This window comes from Crocodylus siamensis, chromosome 1, assembly GCF_052110815.1.
Source record: "Crocodylus siamensis isolate JL-2025a chromosome 1, ASM5211081v1, whole genome shotgun sequence".
Taxonomy (NCBI): Eukaryota; Metazoa; Chordata; order Crocodylia; family Crocodylidae; genus Crocodylus; species Crocodylus siamensis.
In genome coordinates, this window is record NC_143395.1 from 28,788,903 (window position 1) to 28,808,818 (window position 19,916).

Genomic DNA, 19,916 nt, shown 5'->3' on the forward strand with positions numbered 1-19,916 from the left:
TCTTGAGTCTCCATTTGGTCCTCCTCGCTCATTCTGTCTAGATTCCACAAAGCAAGGTTGATTGCACATAACCCAATGCCCTAGGTCCATGATAATTGCTTTTACCAGATCAATGATAAGCACACCCAAGAAAAATCTACCCAGAAAATGGTAGATAGCTGTTGGGTGTGCCTCCTCATTCTCAGGTCACTGACCTTTGAAAGAGACATCTAGTCCGAAAAAAGACCTAACCTCAATAACCCTGACTTCAAACCAACCTCTCCCCAGAAAAAGCAGTTGCCCTGTGAGAGCCCTGATTCCATTTCTCACAGTGCTGTGGATTTGAGTTGCTGCCTACATTTTGGATCTTAGAAAGGTGCTGATAAGGTGCATGTGTTGTCATCAACAGGGTGTATTTCCTCTTTAATCTCTGAAGATTACAAAAATAATAATTCAAATAACATATGTGGAGGTTATTTGAAAAGAAAAGAAAAATGGCAAACTCAGAACCACCCTTCCTACCTTGCGGTTGGAGCCCGAGCAAAGTATCAGAAGTGCAGAATAAAACCTGTACAGATGAAAAATCTGGTACCTCTCATCAGATGGGTAATGTTTTCCCTCTAGGAAGTAGAATAAAAGGCAGTCTTAGACACAAGCATACTATTCTAAACAGGATAAATGTGCCTCAGTGGATTACAGTCAGCTCTCAGGAATTGCAGCCTGTTACTGTAGTAGCGCATGAGGACAGCTGAAGACATACTGAAAAATCCTTGTATGATTATAAATGTATACAGATGCACCTGATATCCTGAAAGTGTTAAATCTCATGATGGCAAGATAGACTATATTGGCAAAATTGTGCATTGTGTTACAAGGAAATAACTGCTGTGCTTCTGAAATAAGAAAACATTTAACAGATTCTTACTTAATAGCTGATGAAAATAATACTTTAATATTGTCAGGCAGAGAAAGTAAAGTTAAAAGTGATGTTTGGGATGCACAGGACCATCCTTTTGAAACTTATGCTCATAGGGAAATGTACCTTCTAAACATATTGTAAAAAAAGAATACCCCCAAGGAGTAAAGGACTAATGTGTCCATGAAAACCTTGTTTTTGTGACAGTTCTCAGGGATCAAGTCTTCGGTGAAGAAAACTATCATTAAGCTAAGCTTCAAAAAAGTTTTATTTCTGAAAAAGGCAGTGGTAATGTAAAGGCCCAAAAAGCAGTACATTCAGCCACTTACAGGAAAGGCAAAAATTGCACAAGTGAAAGGGAAGATATTTCAGTCATCTACAGACTCACTGACTTTTCCATTTACTAAATGGCTGTCATCCTTGGATCAATGAACTACCACTACCACCACTACCAGTGTCCAGGATATGCTCACCCGGGTGCAGAAATTTGGCAGTGGGGGAGCACTGTCTTTTAATATGGCCACACTCCCCACTACCAAATCACAGAATCCCAATCCCTGCATGGTTGATTGGAGTTAAGCTATACCCCCTTTCTCCCCAGGACCAGGCACCCCCTGCTTCTGGATCGGGGCCAGGACAGGTCATGCCATACCCGCTTCACTGTCCATGGGACCAGGATGGGCTGGGCCATGCTCCCTTCCATCCCCAGGGTTTGGGCCTGCCCATACCCCCTTCTCCCACAGGGCTGGGCCATACCCCTCCTTCCCACTGGGGTTGGACAATGCCTCTTTCCCCCTGTGGGGCTGGGTCAGGCCATGCTTTCTTCCTCCCCACTCCCCCCCGCCCCCCGCACAAGGCCAGGCCATGCCCCCTTCCCTGTCTGTGAAGCCAGGTCAAGCTCCTCTCCCTGTGAGGCTGAATTGCTGCCAACCTGCCCCCTGTCTCCCCACTCCTTTCTGCACAGCTGGATGGTACTCACTGTGCCTGCCTGGGCACTGGATTGGAAACACTGTTTGGATCCAGCGCACTGGGCAAAAAGGTTAGACACCACTGGCATAGAGCAGTGCTTGGAAATATTTTTGGGGAATGGGTAAGAAAAACTAAGCTCCAATCTGAGCCACTAGGAAGTCCACTAGAATGCCACTGAAGACAGCTCCATGGGCTGCATCCAAAGGGTCTGCAGGCTAGATCCACTCCATAATCTGTAGGTTGTTAGCTTCTGGCAGCAAGAGAGGCAAGGGCTTTGGGTGGAGGACAAGGGGCAGTAGGGTTGGGGGGCAGGGGCTTTGGGTGGGAGGCAAGGGGCATTAGCAGGGCATCCTGCCATGTACCCCTTGCCCTCATTTTGTTCTGCTGCCATGCCGGCACTCCAGCACCTTCCGAGGTAGGCATTGTGGTATTTTTCAGCACTCCGACCAAAAAACGTTGCCTACTCCTGCCCTAGGCTGTTAGGGAACGGAAACTGCAGACTGAGAAAGGTTTCCTAAAGACTGGAAGAGGGCTAGTGGATTGGGACAAGGCTTTTGCAGCAGCATAGTGACCCGGGGTTGGGCTTAAGTGTTTTATTCAGAAGCAGTTTGTTGATGTTTGTTTTCTTACCTGAGGTTTGGGCTATGGTTTGAAGGCCATGCAGCGGGGTGCCTGGGGCGGGGGGCAGTGGGTATAATGTAGGTTAAGGCCTAGAGAAGCGGAGGGGCTGCAATCAGTGCCAATGACACACAGGTGCCTGTGAGGCACTGAATTTAGTTTGTGGGATGGATGGTCCTTTGGCACAAATAGGTTCATGTATTCAGCTCAGGGAGTTGAGCTAGGTATAGTGCAGATCCTGTAGGGGCATTCAAGGACTCTGGGAAGAGCCTCTCAAGGTAATGTAAGAATTGCATCAAGGCATGGCAGGAAAAACAGTGATGGGGAATTATCCTGAGGAGCTGGAGTGGGGTGGGGAGTTCAGCTATCCGGGGTGCCATGGCTACCCTCAGGGGCTGGTGATGTTAAAAGGAGAACCTGGAACCTATACTCTCCTGTTTAGGTCAGGGATGGAGAAAGGCACGTGTGCACATTGCAGTTTGGAATTAATGTAAGCAGGTGTTGTTGAGCTTGTGTTTGACTAGCCCTCCAATGCTATCCCACAATTTTTGGCACATTTATGCTTTCACCTGTCTAATAATTAATTTCCCAATAGCTTCCTATGAACCAGAAGCTACATGCTGTTTTAGGTACAACTAGTCTCTTGTTTAAGGGTTGTGGCCTGATAGCAGGGTAAAAAAGAAGGGTAAATTGTCACCGTGAGGGTAACTCATGGCCACAGCTGGCAGCAGTGTGTTTCAGGTAGAGATGTCTACCCATGTCAGGAAAGTCATGTTGGCAATCTGGCAAGTAGCGCGCGTAGCTGCCATATTGGAATCCAAGATGACTACAATGATGGCAATGTTACGACTGATCTCAGTTCATACAATGTTGGTTAGTGGGGGCTGCAATATTGACCAAAACATGAATTCATGGCAGCCATCTTGGATTCCAATATGGCAGCACATACCCTACTTACCAGATTTGCAATATGTCCCTGCAGAAAGGGACACAGGTAGACCACCCCTACTCGAAACATACTGCTGCCACTTGTTGCAATGAGCTGCCTTCAGCAAAAAAAAATCTAGGGACCTTATTGGTCAATTTATACCCTACAATGAGCCTTGTTTGTGGCCTGCTCCCAGCTCAGACAAACAGTAAGTGCCTACCTAGTGAGTTGTTAGTTGGCCAGAGAAAGACACAAGTAGCATTTAACTAACATACAAGAGAGAAAAATAGCTCCGCTGGCTTACTGTTATCAGAGAAGGCTTTGGTTTGCTTGTCCTTCACAGATTCCTGAATAACAGCTAGAAAATGATGTTTCAAACAGTTTCTTACAGAAGCTGTCATAAAATTGCCTAAGACTATATTTGTCTGGCCATTACTACTTCTAGTTTCTGTTTCCAAGCTAAGGAAAGTGAAACTGAACCAGAGAAAGCTAATCTATGCCTAGAATTACTGTGTAACCAGGGAGTTGTGAGTACGCCTGCATTTAAGTAACAGCACTTTCCTGCTCTCATTTAAAACACAACAAAAAACAGCAACAAAAACACCCCCTTACCCTGTGTTTTGCTTTATAAATAATTTAAATCTGTAGCCATAGTATGCAACTTTTGAAAATTAAAATTTTGGGTCAGATTTACCAGACTCTATCTGTCTGGTACTGCTGTGGTGAGACAAAGCCATAAATCAGATTTAATTGGTCAATTTAATTGGGTTTCTGACTTGTATCACTGGACCAATACAACGTAGAGTACATACGGATCTAGCGCATTCTATCTGGAGACCATGTGTATCTAACCATGGTTCCCAAGGAAATCAGTGAGAATTTTCCCATTGATTTCAATAGGATACAGGTGAGCCTGTATTTTATTCTTCATCTCCAGCTCCATATTACTAGGGACAATTTCAAGAATATGGTTTTATTTGTAAGAATTCATGCGTTCCTATGGGGAATCCCTCCTGAGTACCAAAGTGACTTTCAGTTCTGCACCTTTTATCTGGATAATATTCCCGGTGAATGCCAAAAGCATTATGTCCCGGCTCTGGGTGGACATTTCAATGGAAGTAAATAGTGGTGGCACATAGAAGACTGACCACAGAGGAGGAAGCTCCACCTGCAGATATTGATGGGACTAAAATGGGATCTTTAAGTGAGACCTGCCTGATGTCTACCTGTTGCTGTGCAGCTCTTACATTTAGGATACCGGCTGTTTTTTAGTGATGTTTCTGCATTTTACGCAAGCCTAATACAGCTCTAACCTTTTTTTATTAGAAAGAAAAACGTGAAGTGTTAGGGGAAAGCTTGGGTCAGAGACAACATTATGGACTCTGTGTGGAGGACACATGAATAAAGTCCAACGGTCACAAACTCCTGCAAGACCATTTTAGGCTGGACATAAGGAAAAACTTCTTTATAGTCCGAGTCCCCAGGGCCTGCAATAGACTCCCCCAGAGCTGGCGCAAGCCCCTACCCTGGACACTTGTAAGAAACAGTTAGATGCTTAACTTGCTGGGATCCTTTGACCCTAGCTGACTTCCTGACCCTTGGACGGGGCAGTGGTGACATGTAGGGGGTTCACACAGGTGTACATGCACCCTCTGGATGTGGCAGTGCACCCCCTACAAAAAGGTGCCACTGACTTGCAGGCGGTTGCCTCTTGCCACCCCCACTGCCACCAGCACCACCGCCCGCATCTGTGAGCAGTCAGCGATCGCCATTGGCTGCTGCCGACGCTGCCAGTGGCATCTGTGGGTGGTTGCCAACCCCCTGGTCAGCGCTTGCCATCACCCCCCACCGCTGACACCACCGGCAGCATCTGCGGGAGCTCCCCGCTTACTGCCACCATGCTCCCACTGCTGCCATGCCCCCCCAGCCACCAGGGGCACGTGCTGTTCATGGGCAAGGACACTGGCAAAGTGTAGGGGGTGCACATGCATCCCCCGAGATTGGTAGTGCATCCCCTAAGATTGGCCACCAATGCAGTGGTGCCTGCGGGCAGTCGCCATTCGCCACCCTGCCCTCACGGCCAACACCTCCACCGCCGCCTGAGGCAGCTCCCTGCGCGCCTCTGCCACGCCGCCACCGCCGCCGCCTGCAGGGGGTCACCGTGGCCCCCCAGTCTCAGGAGGCACCTGGCGTTCATGGGCAGGGCAGGGCGCCGGACCCGATGATCTTATGAGATCCTTTCCAGCCCTAATGTCTATGAACCCCACGAAACAGGGCTCAGGTGTGTGTGTGTGGGGGGGGGTGCACTTGGCTCTGCCTTGATTCCCGCTGCACCCAAAGTTTAAAACCAAGTGCCTGGCAGCGGCAGCAGAGTTACTGGTCAGGCGGTGGTAGGGACTTCATGGCGCATTGCGAACCACCCCGTCCCTCCGGAACTCGTCACCCCACCGCTGTTAACCACCCTGTCGACTTCTGCATCGTCCCGAGCCTCCCGCAAGCCAGCGGGCCTCTGCTCTGCAGTGCTGCTCGCGTCCCTGCAAGAGGAGACCCGTCCCGGGACCCGCGGCGGGGCGGGCCCGGAAGGCGGCGCGCGTGCCGGGCAGCTGCGGCGGGGAAAGTGAAACCCAGGCCGCCGCCTGGTCTCGTTTCTGCCTCGGCTGCCGGTGCCCAGCCCGCCCCTGCGGAGCCGCAGTGCCGCAGCCGGGCAGCAGCAGGACGGAGCCATGCAGCCCGCAGCGCCCGGCCTGCGCTTCGCCGCCGCCCTCGGCTCCCGGCAGGCCGCCCGCAGCGTCCTGCACCAGGTGAGTCCGCCCGCGCCTCGGCGCGCCGGGGCCGTGGGGCGGGGTCCTAGCGCCCGCCGGGCGCCGGGGCGGCTGAGGTGCGGCTGTCGTGGCGGGCCCAAGAGCGCAGCTGGAGGTATGCAGCGTAGTTCTTGGGTCTAAAAATGAGCGAGCTGAGAAGAAAGAAAATGAGGCTAATGCTACCGCAGCATCGCACCGAAGCGTGGTTCTGTTTGTCCCTTTCAGGTTGTTGCTCCTGAAGTTACTTCTGGGGTCTGCCTACCTTGTCATTGCCCTGTTCATTAATCTTTTAAAATGGTCATGTATGCCCCGCACAAGTACTGCCCACCCGGTCCCCCACCGTGCCTCCAGGTCAGAGCCACGCCGTCCCCCAGCCCTGCATTAGGATCACGGCTCTCCTGCCCCATCTCTGATCTCTTCCCGTGCCCCTCCCCACCACTGCACCATGTGTCTAGACCAGGACCAGGCTGCTCTTCTGTTTCTTTCCCTCACCCCCATGCATCTGAATGAGGTCACTCTGCCCCGTTCCAGACAGAGGGATCAAGGTCTGGCTGGAAACCCTGTTTTTGGAGGGTCCAACTAAAAGAAATGTCATGAGGTTCAATAAGGACAAGTGCAAAGTCCTGCATTTGTTCCAACAGGCTGGGACTGACTGGCTAAATGCGGCCCCGGGGGCTGGATACGGCCCGCCAGGCCATTCTGTCTGGCCTGTGGGGTCCCTAAAACTTTAGAAAATTAATATTTATCTGGCCTGCGCTGCCAGTCATGCAGCCCTCAATGGCTTGCCAAAACTCAGTAAGCGGTCCTCTGCCCAAAATAATTGCTCACCCCTGGGCTAAGCAGTAGCTCTGCAGAAAGAGACCTGGGGGTTACAGTGTCCAAGAAGGTGAATATGAGCCAAAAGTGTGCCCTGGCTGGGAAGAAGGCTAATGGCATACTGGGCTGCATTAGTAGGAGTGTTGCCAGCAGATTGAGGGAAGTGCTTATTCCCCTCTATTCAGCACTGTTGAGGCCATATCTGGACTACTGCGCCCAGTTTTGTGTCCCCCACTACAGAAAGGATGTGGACAAATTGGGAGAGTTGCAGTGGAGGGCAACAAAAATGGTGAGGGGGTTGGGTAACATGACTTATGGGGACAGGCTGAGGGAAGTGGGCTTATTTAGTCTAGAGAAGAGAAAACTGAGGGGGGATTTAACAATAGTCTTCAACTACCTGTAAGGGGGTTCAGAAGAGGATGGAGCTAAACCAGTGTTTTTCAACCTGTGGTCCACAGACCTTTGGGGGTCTGCAGACTATATATAAGGGGTTTGTGAAAGATGACTATGGTCAGTCAAAAGCATGTGAATACCCACACTTACAATTCAAAGGCATTCACACCTCCAGTCAAAAATTTTTAGGGGCTCACAAATGAAAACCAATGAGCTAGACTTCTCAGTGGTGACAGGGCAAGGAGCAATGGTCTCAAGTTGCAGCAAGGGAAGGTTAGGGTACATATTAGGAAGAAGTTTCTCACTAAAAGGGTAGTAAAGCAAAGGAACAGAGAGGTGGTGGAATCTCCATCCTTGTTTCTTAGGATCTGACTAGACAAGGCTTTGGGTGGAATGATACAGTTGAGGTTGGTCCTGACATGACCAGGGGGTTGAAGTAGATGATCTCTCAAAGTCCCTTCTAACCCTAATTTTCTATATTCTATGAACCCTCCATAGGTAGATAGGGCCTATTGGCCAGATCCACCCCATGGAGGGACCTGGCACAGCCCATCTGGCCCATGGGGCATAAAGGTTGGGTACCACTGAACTAGACACCATACTAATTTGCTGTAAGGGCCCAGCACTGTATGATTTGGTTTAAGATCAAAGCAAAACCAGGACCTGATAAGAACCTGCGTTAATTTTTAGCTAGATTATATATTAACTTTAAAAGAAAAAACTGAATAAACTAGGCCAGAAGTACTCAAACACTGGCTTAAGAGCTGTGAGCCACAGTGTCTCCCCCCCCCATGGGGCTCCCCACAGCTCAGGAGCAGCAGTAGGAGAACAGCAATTAATACTGGTGCCTTCCCCCACTGCCAAATACTCAAGCCACCCAGGGTGAAGAGGAGCCCAGAACACCCTCCCTCTCCCACATGGCCAGATCAGCCTTCCCCACATCCACTTCCCTTCATGTGGCCAGGTTGGAGCTGGGTTGCACTCTCTGCCCCCATGCAGCTGGTTCAGGGCTGGGGGACTTCCCTCATATGACTGCATCAGGGCTGGGTACCCCTCCCGCCTGTGAGGCCAAACTGAGTCTCCTTCCTGTGCACAGCTGGACCAGGGCTGGACTGCCACCCAGCCCTCCACTTGGCCAGATGGGCCCTGCCCTGCTCACCTTGGGCACAGGAGCAGGACTATAGTCTGGATCCAGCCCACAGACCGACCAGGCACTGCCCATTTGGCCCACTGGGAAGAAAAGTCAAGCACCACTGCAGTTGGCAAAAATAGTCAAAAGATACTGTTTCCTGTAGTCATTATAGTTAAATGCACATCTTTTATTCAGATTTGTAAACCAAAATCTACCCTCTCTGATCATCTTGACAGTGCATCTAATACTTCACTGTTGGTTATTTCCACACCTGAGTTAATATCATAACGCCTGAGTTATTTCCACACCTGACTTCTAGCTAGAGCTAGAAATAATCTGCAGGGCTGGGGAAATGAGAGAGAGATAGCAGTAGGAGTGGCTAACAGGTAGCAAAATTACAGAAGAAAGGTAGCTTGAGTAGGGGAACATCAAGACCATTAAAAAAGGAGAAGGGGTCATTAATATCTATGAAGCGAAGAGAGATTATCAGGAATCAGGTAGATTATAATGAACTGTGAAGTCAACTGGCTCCATCAGTGTTGCTTGAATAGAAATACTGCTGCCTCTCCCAGGCAGTTGGTTTTAAAATTTGGGTGCAGCAGGAATCAAAGGAGATGCAACTGTACCACTGCGCTCCCTGATCCATCGCTGGCTGACCTGTCACCCTGCTTTGCAGTTGTGGCTTTTCATCTGGGACCATGGTGTCCTTTAACTAGGATGAGACTTCTTTCTCCACCTACCTTACAGCCTCTGTGGGGCTGGCGGAGCCGGTCAGAGCGCAGCCCTGGCTCTCCTTACCTCCCGCCACTGGGCTCTGCCAGCCCCATGGAGCTCAGCCCAGCGGTGGGAGGCAGGGGAGGGGCAGGGCTGTACTCCACCTCCCGCCACCGGGCTGAGCTCTGTGGGGCTGGTGGAGCCGCTTGGAGAGCAGCCCTGGCTCTCCCCTGCCTCCCGTCATCAAGCTGCTTTGAAACTTTTGAAACATTTCAAGTGCCCTCATTTGCTTCAAAGATTTTTGTTTCATTTCAATTTCGCTGTTTCGAGCTTGAAACATGGTCGAAACGAAACACTCAGCAAAATTTCGCACAACCCTACCAAATTAGTGGTGCATGGCTGACCTGTGGGCCAGATCAGCTCCATATGCCAAGATTGGGCCTCACATAGCCTCAGTCTGTCCCTCTACACTCAGACTGGGATCTGCACGCCAGGCTCAAGCCCTGCACTGCCTTGTGCACCTAATCTAGTGTGACAGGCTGGCTGGCAGTGACCTGGCCCAGGGGTTTTGAAGGGGTAAAAGATGATTGGAGGACTTGGGATTCCCTATCCGCACCAATCAGGCCCCAGAGACTCACCCTGCCCTGGGTCCTGATTGGCTTCTTGGGTCACCTGGAGGGGGATAAAAGGGGCAGCGTGGGCTGACTCAGGGGAGAGACCAGCAAGGGACAACAAGGAAGGGGTTTTGCAGAGCTGAGCCAGCGGGGTAGGAGCAGTGCCATGAAAGAGCAGGACCTGCAAGCAGCAGTGGGACCCTCAGCAGCGTGGCGTGCGGCCAGCAGGAGAGGCCCCCCACTGGGCTCCAGGATCCCCTGGGAGAGGCTGTAGCCAGCAGGAGAGGCTCCCCTCCGCTCCAGCAAGGACCTGAGCAGCGACCTGAGGAGTTCCCAGCTCTGATTCCAGCTCTTCCAGTCAGAGGCCAGGCAGCTTGACATAAGGCTGGGGCCCCAGGAAGGTCAAGACCCCTGGCAGTCTGGAGCAGAGTTACCAGTGGTGGCTGTGTAGCAGTGTTTTTGTCTACCATGTGGGAGATCTGGGTTCAAGTCCTAGCTGGGGTGAGTGAGATAACAAGGAGTAAATCTTTTTGCAGTGGAAAGGGGCTGTTGTGTTTTCTCCCCCTCCAGGTACCAAGGCCCTATATTTCCTTGTCATGTGACATTTCGCATTTTGTGCCCTTTTATATTTCACCAACCTATATTGTTTGTTCTGCTGTTTGTGTTTTATATTTTTTTACCCTTGAATCCTGCCCCCTTGGGGCATTATAGTGTCCACTATGCTGTCTGATTTATGCCTATTATATTCCCAGTATTAAAAGGTATATGGTTAAGTCCCCATTGGTGTCTGGCTCTGCTCTGTAGGGGGAGGAGAGTCCCTACACCTCCAACAGTGCTTGTGCACCTGCTTTGATCTCTTCAAATGAAGAGGGGCTACCTCTTGGAGTACCACCCAGGTTAACACTAGCACACAGTGTTATGCTACGTGGCCCACAGGCATACCTGCGTGTCCAGAAATTTGGCAACAAGGGGAAGGTAATTACTCTCCCACTACCAAACTTTTGGATTTTTTGTGAGCCCTGGGGGCTGGATGAAATGGCTTCAAGGTCCAGATTTGGCCCACAGGCCAGGGATTGAGCACCTCTGTTTTAAACTGATTCAAGCCATAGGAACGCATTAGAAATGTTACCACTTTGGGTCCATGTGGGGTCCACAAGTCAAAACAAAGTTAACTATTGCCTGTGAGAAATAAAAAGTGGCCTGTATGTGATTTCTTGTCAAATCCAATGATGTGAAGTGAGTTGTGTCAGGTTCTGCTACATAATTTATAACTAGATACTTTTCCGAAGTGACTTGGGCAGCCCTGGCACTTTGGGAATTTTATTTTCTCCCTTCCTTACTATTTATTTTTCCTTTATTGCTGTATTTTTGGGTTTAAAGAAAGATGTCATTGAAAAAATTACTGAAGATAGAGGTTGTTCACATATCTGATCATTGTGTCTGTCTGCACGTTGTATAAATCTTTGTATCAAACTTTATTTTTCACATTTTTAATAGAATCTTTTGAAAAATAGCTGTGTACCAGGTGCTTTTGAAGTAATGATTGTTACCTTTACAGTGCACATCGCTAATCCCTGAAGCCAAAGCAGTCCTTGATCTAGTGGATACATGCCCAAAGCATCCAAAAAAGGGAGATTTTCCTGTTATAGTTATTGAAGGACTAGATGCAACAGGTAAGAACAAAATGTGAATGACGAATCGCAGATGCAAATTTTTAAAGATATTGTCTTATGCCATCTTTATACATATGTAATCACCAATAAATGTAAATTCATGACTAAGACTACAACAGTGGTTGGAAGTTTCAGTGATCATAAAACAAAACTTCTCCACTAACAATTTTCATGGAAGATCTCAGTTTTGACTTCTAACAATATCAGTTGAATGCTTGAAGACTACGGGTAATCGGTACAAGAGCTGGAGGCAGAAGCTGAGTTGCAGATGTTAGAATGTAATTGTAGCTTGTATCCAAGAGTGTCAAACATACAGCCAATGGACCAGATATAGCCCAGGGAGCCTCATGATCTGGCCTGTTAGTCTTGGACTGACCCCATATGTAGCAATATGGAGCTGGTCTGGTGTTCAAGCTGGACCCTGCCCACTAGCTCCTGCATGGCCAGATGCAGCTCATAGACTGGCCCAGAGACCCTGCTCCAGCCCACAAGGTCAGAGGAGTTTGACATCTCTGCTGGAGTCTCTTGAAAAAGAGGAAAGAAATACAAGTCACAATTGTCTTGAGCAATCATTAATGGCTATCCATGAATAGCTCTGTCAGTAGCTTCTGCATTTTCATTTATACAAAGGGTCCTAAACGCAGCCCTAAACACTGGGGTTTACTCCAGTGAAGTAAACAGATTATCAAACTGGTAACATTTGTGTTCTATGATGGATCAGTAAAGATACTAAATCTGAAATGCAGAAAAGGTACCAAATATGCAGACAGCCTTAAGGGGGCAAAAAAAAAAAGATGCTGGCAAAAGGAAAGATGGTTCTTAGGGCAGAAAATATAATAAGACCCCAGGTAATCAGTTAGAAGTGTGCTTGGATATAGTCAAAACCTTATCACAACATATTCAAGATACATAGGTATTAGATAAATGTATCAAAATGTGTTCTCCAATTTAAAGAGACTTTGTTCATGTGTAAAAAGAAGTAGATTGTGTTGTGCTGCATGACAAAAGAATATTTCCTTTTGTATATGAAATGCAGGCAAAACTACTGTAACTCAGTCTCTTAAGGAGTCGTTGAATGCCATTCTCTTACGATCACCGCCAGCTTGCATCAGCCAATGGAGAAAGACCTTTGATGATAAACCTAATCACATCAGGAGGGCATTTTATGCTTTGGGCAATTACCTTGTAGCTTTGGAAATAGCAAAAGCATCCATCGAGTCACCTGTGATTGTAGACAGGTTTGTAAAAACATTCCTCTTGTGTTAACACAATCATCTCTTCACTGAATATGACAAGCAGAATTTGTTAGTAATCCTACTTAAGATTTCTTCCTTATTTTTACCTTTACTTTGGGAGGGAATCTGGAAAATGCCAACTGGAAAATGTCTGGAATAATATAAGGAATTGATTTATAAGGTTCATTTACTGTATTTACATGAAGACAAGGCTTTTTCCTCGGACAACTTGGCGGGGAGCCTCATCTTGGATTCAAGTACTGGCCCAGAGCAGGCTGCATGGTCAGCTGAAGTTGGAGCTGAGCTGCTGCCCGGCCAGAATGACTTGTTTGGTGGGGAGGGGACACATGGCCTGGAAGGAGCGTGGGAGAGACCACCCATGGTAGTGAGGAGTCTGCTGCCTGCCCCTCTGTGCCTAGAGAAATCCTGGAATAGCCTTCACTGGAGATTTTCAAGAAAAGGCTGAGGAAGGAATCTGTGGGATGGTATTAGAACAGCAAAGCCTACGTCTGTACAGGGCCTTGAACTCAATAGCTCTTGAGGCCCTTTCCAAAGCTGTGATTCAAATTTTAATGTCCATACTGCAATCTTACCTAGCCAGTTAGGGGAGCCCTCACCATGCTATGCAGCTCCCAATTTGGAAAAAGTGTAACCATATCAAGCCTTGCAGTGGGCAAACATAGTGATACTGCTTCTGGTTTGAGAGGTAGTTTCCATGGACCAGCATAGTAAGTTTGCAATGAGTCCTCCAGAGATAAGAAGTTAGATGTCAGAGAATTTTCTGTCTGTGCTAGTGGTGAAGTACTGGAACATATTATCCAGAGAAGCTGTAAAATCTCCTTCATCACTGAACATTTTTAAATGTATGATAGACCAAATATTTGTCTTTCCAAGTAATGATGATCCTGCCTTGAGGACTGGACTAGATTGGGGTGGGCAAAATGGCAGATCCAGCTGGCGGCCAGACTCCGTTTCCCAGAGAGAGACCTTTGAGGATAAACTCACACTTACCTCTTATCAGAGGAAGTATGGTGTGAGCTAAACTGTCATGTCTGACAAGGGCACAGTTTGAGGTATAGCATATATTTTTGATCTAAAAATTATTGTTGACCTGAGAATAAAGAAAATGATAATGCTACAGAAGCATTGTGGTTCCCCAAAGTATGATTATATTGTAACTTTCCTCTCAGGTTATTGTTCTTGAAGTTACTTCTGGGGTCTACCTACCTTATCATTGCCCTGTTAATGAATCTTTTAAAATGGTCATATATGTCCACCACAGGTACTGGCACAGCACAGCTGCCTATGCAATTGCCACTGAAATCAGTGGAAAAGTGCAGAATCTTCCTCCAGAACACCATGAAGTGTACCAGTGGCCTGAGGACCTGCTCAAACCTGACCTTGTACTCCTATTAACTGTTAGCCCTGAGGAGAGGATTCGGAGACTGAAAGGGCGAGGGCTGGAGAAAACAAAGGAAGAAACTGAGCTGGAAGCTAACAGTTTGTTTCGAGAAAAGTATGTCTTAATAATGAATAAGACCATGGATGAAACCTTGGCCCCTTTGAAGTCAATGACAGAAGTCCCATCACTAGGACCAGGATTTTCATGTGCCTAGATCAGGGCTATTCAGTCAGTGGCCCGTGGGGCCTGCAATGTGAAGAGAATCTATGCAGCTGTCTAGGAATCTGCCTGTCTCTGGCTATCTGAACAGTTTTAACACTGTGTGGCTCCATCACAGTGTATGACTTGTGGGCTCCTGCCATGCTGTCACTCTTCCCAGAGCTTCTGTTGCAATGTTGGCAGCAGGGACAGGGCAACATAGCTAGTGGTGGCCCTGGTAAACTCAGTGCCCAGGTAGAGCCAGAGGTTTGCATTGCCTGTTAAGTAGCGCTGGCATGGGGACTCAGACGGAGCTCACGCTGCTTGCGTGGCAGTGATGGGGAGTAGGGTGAGCTCCACCTCACAGTGAGGGTGGGGAGGTATGCGGGGAAAGGTCAAAAACATTGTTCATTACAGAATTTAGCTTCTTAAATACCTTTTAAGTATGCCATATGTGGGTAGAATATCGACCTTTTCCATAAAGAGCTATAAAATTACTTCACAGTGCTTAATGATCAGCTTTTGGGGATTTATGAAAGGATTATTTCATAGATTTCATAGACATTAGGGCTGGAAGGGACCTCGGGAGATCATCGAGTCCAGCCCCCTGCCCAAAGGGCAGGAAGTCAGCTGGGGTCATAGGATCCCAGCAAGATAAGCATCCAATTTACTCTTGAAGGTGTTCAATGTAGGTGCTTGAACCACCTCTGATGGCAGGCTGTTCCAGACCTTGGGGGCTTGGACAGTAAAGAATTTCTTCCTTATGTCCAGCCTGAAACGATCTTGCAGGAGTTTGTGACCGTTCGACCTCGTCATCCCTTGCGGCGCTCTGGTGAACAAACGTTCCCCCAGATCCTGGTGGTCACCCCTGATAAACTTATAGGTGGCCATCAGATCACCCCTGAGCCTACGCTTTTCCAGGCTAAAGAGTCCCATGTCTCTCAGCCTGTCATCGTAAGATCCGTTTTCCTGACCTCTGATCATGCGCGTGGCTCTCCTCTGGACTCTCTCAAGCTTCTCCACATCCTTTTTGAATTGTGGAGCCCAAAACTGGACGCAGTACTCCAGCTGCGGCCTCACCAAGGCCGAGTACAAGGGGAGAATGACGTCCCGGGATTTGCTCGAGAAGCATCTATGGATGCAAGCCAGCGTTTTGGTCGCTTTACTAGCCGCAGCATCGCATTGCAGGCTCATGTTCATCTTGTGGTCAATGATGACCCCCAAGTCTCTTTCTTCTGTAGTGCTATCCAACATAGCACTGCCGAGCCTATAAGGATGCTGCAGGTTTTTCCTCCCAAGGTGGAGAACCTTGCATTTTTCAGTGTTAAACACCATCAGGTTCTTGTCCGCCCATTTGCTGAGCTTGTCCAGGTCAGCCTGGATCACCCGCCTATCTTCTGGCGTGGATGCTTTGCCCCAAAGTTTGGTGTCATTGGCGAACTTGGCCAGTCCACTCCTGACTCCAATGTCCACATCATTAATGAAGATGTTGAACAGTATGGGTCCCAGGACAGAGCCTTGAGGGACCCCACTGGTCACAGGGCACCACGATGAGTGACTGCCATCGATTACAACCCTCTGGGTCTGACCACGGAGCCAGTTTCCCATTATATTAGTCTCTGTTTGTTTTGCCAAAGCTGTAAATGGTAAATGGTAAAAATGGTGTTTCATGCTTCATTAATTACACACGACCATGAACGAAACACTGCTTCAACAGTGAAAAGTTTAATGGTAGATGATGCATTCTTTCCTATAGGAAACAAGATAAAGTTAAACAACTGTTTAACAAGATATACTGGTTAAACAACTGTTACGGATATCATAAATGAAGAATGATACCAATGATCAGCCTGTCAGTTTGGGTCTAGGTCAGGGGTAGGCAACCTCTGGCACAGGTGCCAAAGCCTAGCATGTGAACATTTTACTTGTCATGAATGCTTTGGGGCAGTTGAGGGGTGGTGAGGGAGGCATGAGGGGCCTGATCCTTGCTGTGGAAGTGCAGCCCTGGTCCCTTCCCCTCTGTTCACCTTGAGGTGCATGTGCATCTGGTACCAGCAGTGTCAGTCCAGTGCTCTGCAGACTGCAGTGCAGCTGCTTGCAGCCTCCCTGCTGCCTGCTGCAAGCAGCCTGGGCTGTGTGGCAGGCAGTGGGGCCCTACCCAGAGCCCAAGCTGGCTGTGGTAGGCAACTGGGAGGTTGCAAGCAGCTACACCAGGGTCCACAAAGCCTTGGGCTGGCTTGTTGCTGGCAGTGAGTACATGTGTGGTGGATGGTTGGGAAGGTGCCAGGTCTGTGCTGCCATAACAAGGATCGGGCCCTTCATGGCTGCCTCGCTGTCCGTCCCTGGAGCGCCAACATTTTACAAGTCAAGGTTTCTGGTGTTTTTGCCATTCTGCCCAAAAACATTGCCAAGCCCTGATCTGGGTAATCCTCCCACCATGGCAAAGAACTAAATTGCTCAAGAAACCTTGAGAGTTCTCATTGGTACGTGAGAATCCACTGTGATGGAGCCACGCAGTGTTAAACTGTTCAGATACCCAGAAATGGGCAGATTCCTAGACATCTGCATAGAATTATGTTACTGCAAGATTCTCTTCACATCGGCAGCACAGCAGTGCAGAATAACTAACTGTCTCTTAGTTTGGACCTAAGCCATCCCCTCTGTAAACAGCCAAGCTCCGGCCCAGCAGAGTTCATTCAGTGGTTTTAGGAAAGTCCAGGGTGAAGGGGACATGATGCAGGTGAGGATTCTCTCTCCTTTATCCCTTTATGCCTCATCCTCTCTGTAGAGAAAACCACTGCTTTTTAGATAGGGCCTGTGGTTATTGCTATTCATTAAATAGTATATAGTTAAATAGTTAAAACCCAGTTTAGGAAGAAACCTCAGAATTTTGCTTTACTCATTGTTTCGGTAGAGGCCTGAATGAGTTTGAAATGATCATTTTTGTAGGAATAAAGAAAACCCTTCATTGCTCATCACATTCTCAGAGGCTAGTTTTAGAAAAAGCTCTGTATTAGAAAAAGAGCTTGCTTGCTACCAAGCAGTAAGGTTTTTAGAGGACTCTTTTCTGATTCAGCATCTCCTAGGTAGGACGTTGGGTAAGCAGAAGGTTTGAGAAAGTTGCTTAAGAGAAGAAAGTTAATCAGAACACCTACTAGTGGTGCTCCCCAGTTCTCCAAATGACAGGGATCTGTGTAGCACAGAGAAGGAGGTATAGCTCCAAGCTGACATCAGATAAGAGGAGGACAAGCAAACACCAAGACTGTGGGTCTTTTTTACTAGAAACGACCCAACCCCCTCCCCCCCCAAAAAAACAAAAACAAAACAACAAAACAAAATGTGAGGGAGATCCCTAAAGAGGAAATGTTGTTATCCCATGGAGGGAGAACATTAATTTGACTCTTGGAATTGGTTTAATAAAAAGCTTGCATAATACAGTTCCATCATTGTGAATAGCAGCAAATGTTTTGCTGTTGTGCTTTGCTGGTTAATTGCAATAGATTTCATTCTTGACTTCATGCTGGGATTTTTTTGTGAATTTTCTCGTGCCAATGTATTTTCTGAATCACATGACTAATTGTTACACCTTATCATTTCACTGCACTTTAAGTTACAGATTGTATTTTTGTTGTTTGTTTGTTTTTAAAACAGAGTTGAAGAGGCGTATAAAAGGATGGAAAACCCGGAATGCCAAGAAGTTGATGCCAACCCATCCAGAGAAGAGGTTCTTAAGACCATTTTACAATTAATTAAAAACCACTGTAGTTCATAATAGCTGCTATTATGTAGTACTACTTACAGTGTGTTATATCTTCTGCTTTCCCTCTCAGGAAATACACTGAACTAACCACTTTCCTACCCAAATAAGCTGCTTCAGATTTTTTCAGAATTATCTCCTTCCTCTACCATATCTACATAATGTTTTTGTGCTACCTATTCCACTACTGCCCAATGAACTTGGTATACAGGGCAAAGCACAACTTGCCGTTCTCAGACATTCACCATCCTATCACAGTTACATACTAACTGTAGGAGGGAGTGCTTGGGAAGTGCTAGCATTTCAGACATTATTTTCTTGTTGCTACAGAGAACCTGAATCCGCAGTCCTTGCATACAAGATTCAGTGGGAATTTTTCAAGGAAAGTAGAATCGGGAAAAGATTCTCAAATACTGTCCAGCAGTAAAGCAGTTAAATGGAGGACATGGAAAACTGGGGTGCCTATACATATGCTCGGAGGTGGGCTGTTTTAATTAGAGTGATTCCCAAAGAACCATTCCAATTAAAATGCCATAGTATCATGTGTATTAAGCCCCCATGCATTTAAAAATGGCCACAGGATGCTTTAACTAAAGCTCATTAAACAAGCGTTAGTTAAATCTCCCCAGCGGCCATTTTTAAACCTGTGGGGGCTTACACACATAATGCTGTAGGGATGCTAGAGCATTTTAATTAGAATGCATTGGAGCACGTGTATAGGCGACCCATGATTCCAATACTGGAAATTAAAACTTGTATCCTGATAGTGTGATGATGGTGATATAAAAGCATGTAGCCAATAAGGTGTGATTTTAAAAATACTGATTACTGGCGATTCCAGCTCCATTCAAAGGACATTTAAGGCCCTTAAATGCAAGCATGTGAAAACAGAAATTAAAGATGTGAATTACCAATCCAACAGTTTCAAAGAAAAGCAGAGGGAGGGAGAGCACATTAAAAAACTGGAGCTGAGAGGATACACATTTTGTAAATAATAAATTGATTATTTTTCTACAGACATCCTTTTATCCTAATTTTAATCTGCTAATATATCTATTAATGTGATTTGCTCTCCTTTAAAGTGAGTTCATATTAAGCAGAAAGATGTGGAAAATCCATTCAACACAAATGCTTCCAGCATTTATTCTTTCAGCACTTTAGTTTTGAGGTTTCTGTTCATATACTTAATACAGAGGCAACAGCCACCATGGCCTATGCCCTCAACAGACTTGTGCAGAGATTTAACTTGACATACTTAAGTATTTTTATCAGTTTCATTGTGTTTACTCAAAGTGTAAAGCTAACCATGTATGTAAATCTTTGCCAGATCAGAACCTAACTAGAATTCAAAATGGAAACTTACATTAAATTCTATTTTATTTCAAATGTCATTCATATATTATTCTTTTACTAAGAACAGCTGCTATATGAATTTATCCTATCAAGAAAAACTCCAATATGTGTACATTAATATTACTAAATATGGTATTCCCTCCATTCACAATAATTTCTATATGCAAGGAAGGAAACAGTGATGGAGGAAAAAATCTAGTCATGTTAGTTTGTTTAAAATAACGTAACCTAATTTAAAATAACATAAGCCATTATGATATACTTGGTTTACAGAACGGTTTGTATTAAGGTCTGTCTCTCACCCTGTCCTCATCAAAAAGCTGGGAGACTGTGGTGTCGATGCCCACACGGTCAAATGGGTCGCCAACTGGTTGGAGGGCCGCACCCAGAGGGTGGTAGTGGATGGGTTCTTCTCGAC

General features: G+C 46.9%; 1 protein-coding gene across 1 annotated transcript; it reads left to right on the top strand.

Moving 5' to 3' along the window:
• The first annotated feature begins 5,810 nt into the window (after positions 1-5,810).
• Positions 5,811-19,530, top strand: CMPK2 (cytidine/uridine monophosphate kinase 2). The gene is made up of 5 exons (XM_090031375.1): positions 5,811-6,211; positions 11,439-11,553; positions 12,590-12,791; positions 14,071-14,304; positions 18,040-19,530. The coding sequence occupies exons 1-5, from the start codon at positions 6,134-6,136 to the stop codon at positions 18,158-18,160; spliced, it is 750 nt and encodes a 249-aa protein (XP_089887501.1). The 5' UTR covers positions 5,811-6,133; the 3' UTR covers positions 18,161-19,530.
• Positions 19,531-19,916: the final 386 nt, after the last annotated feature.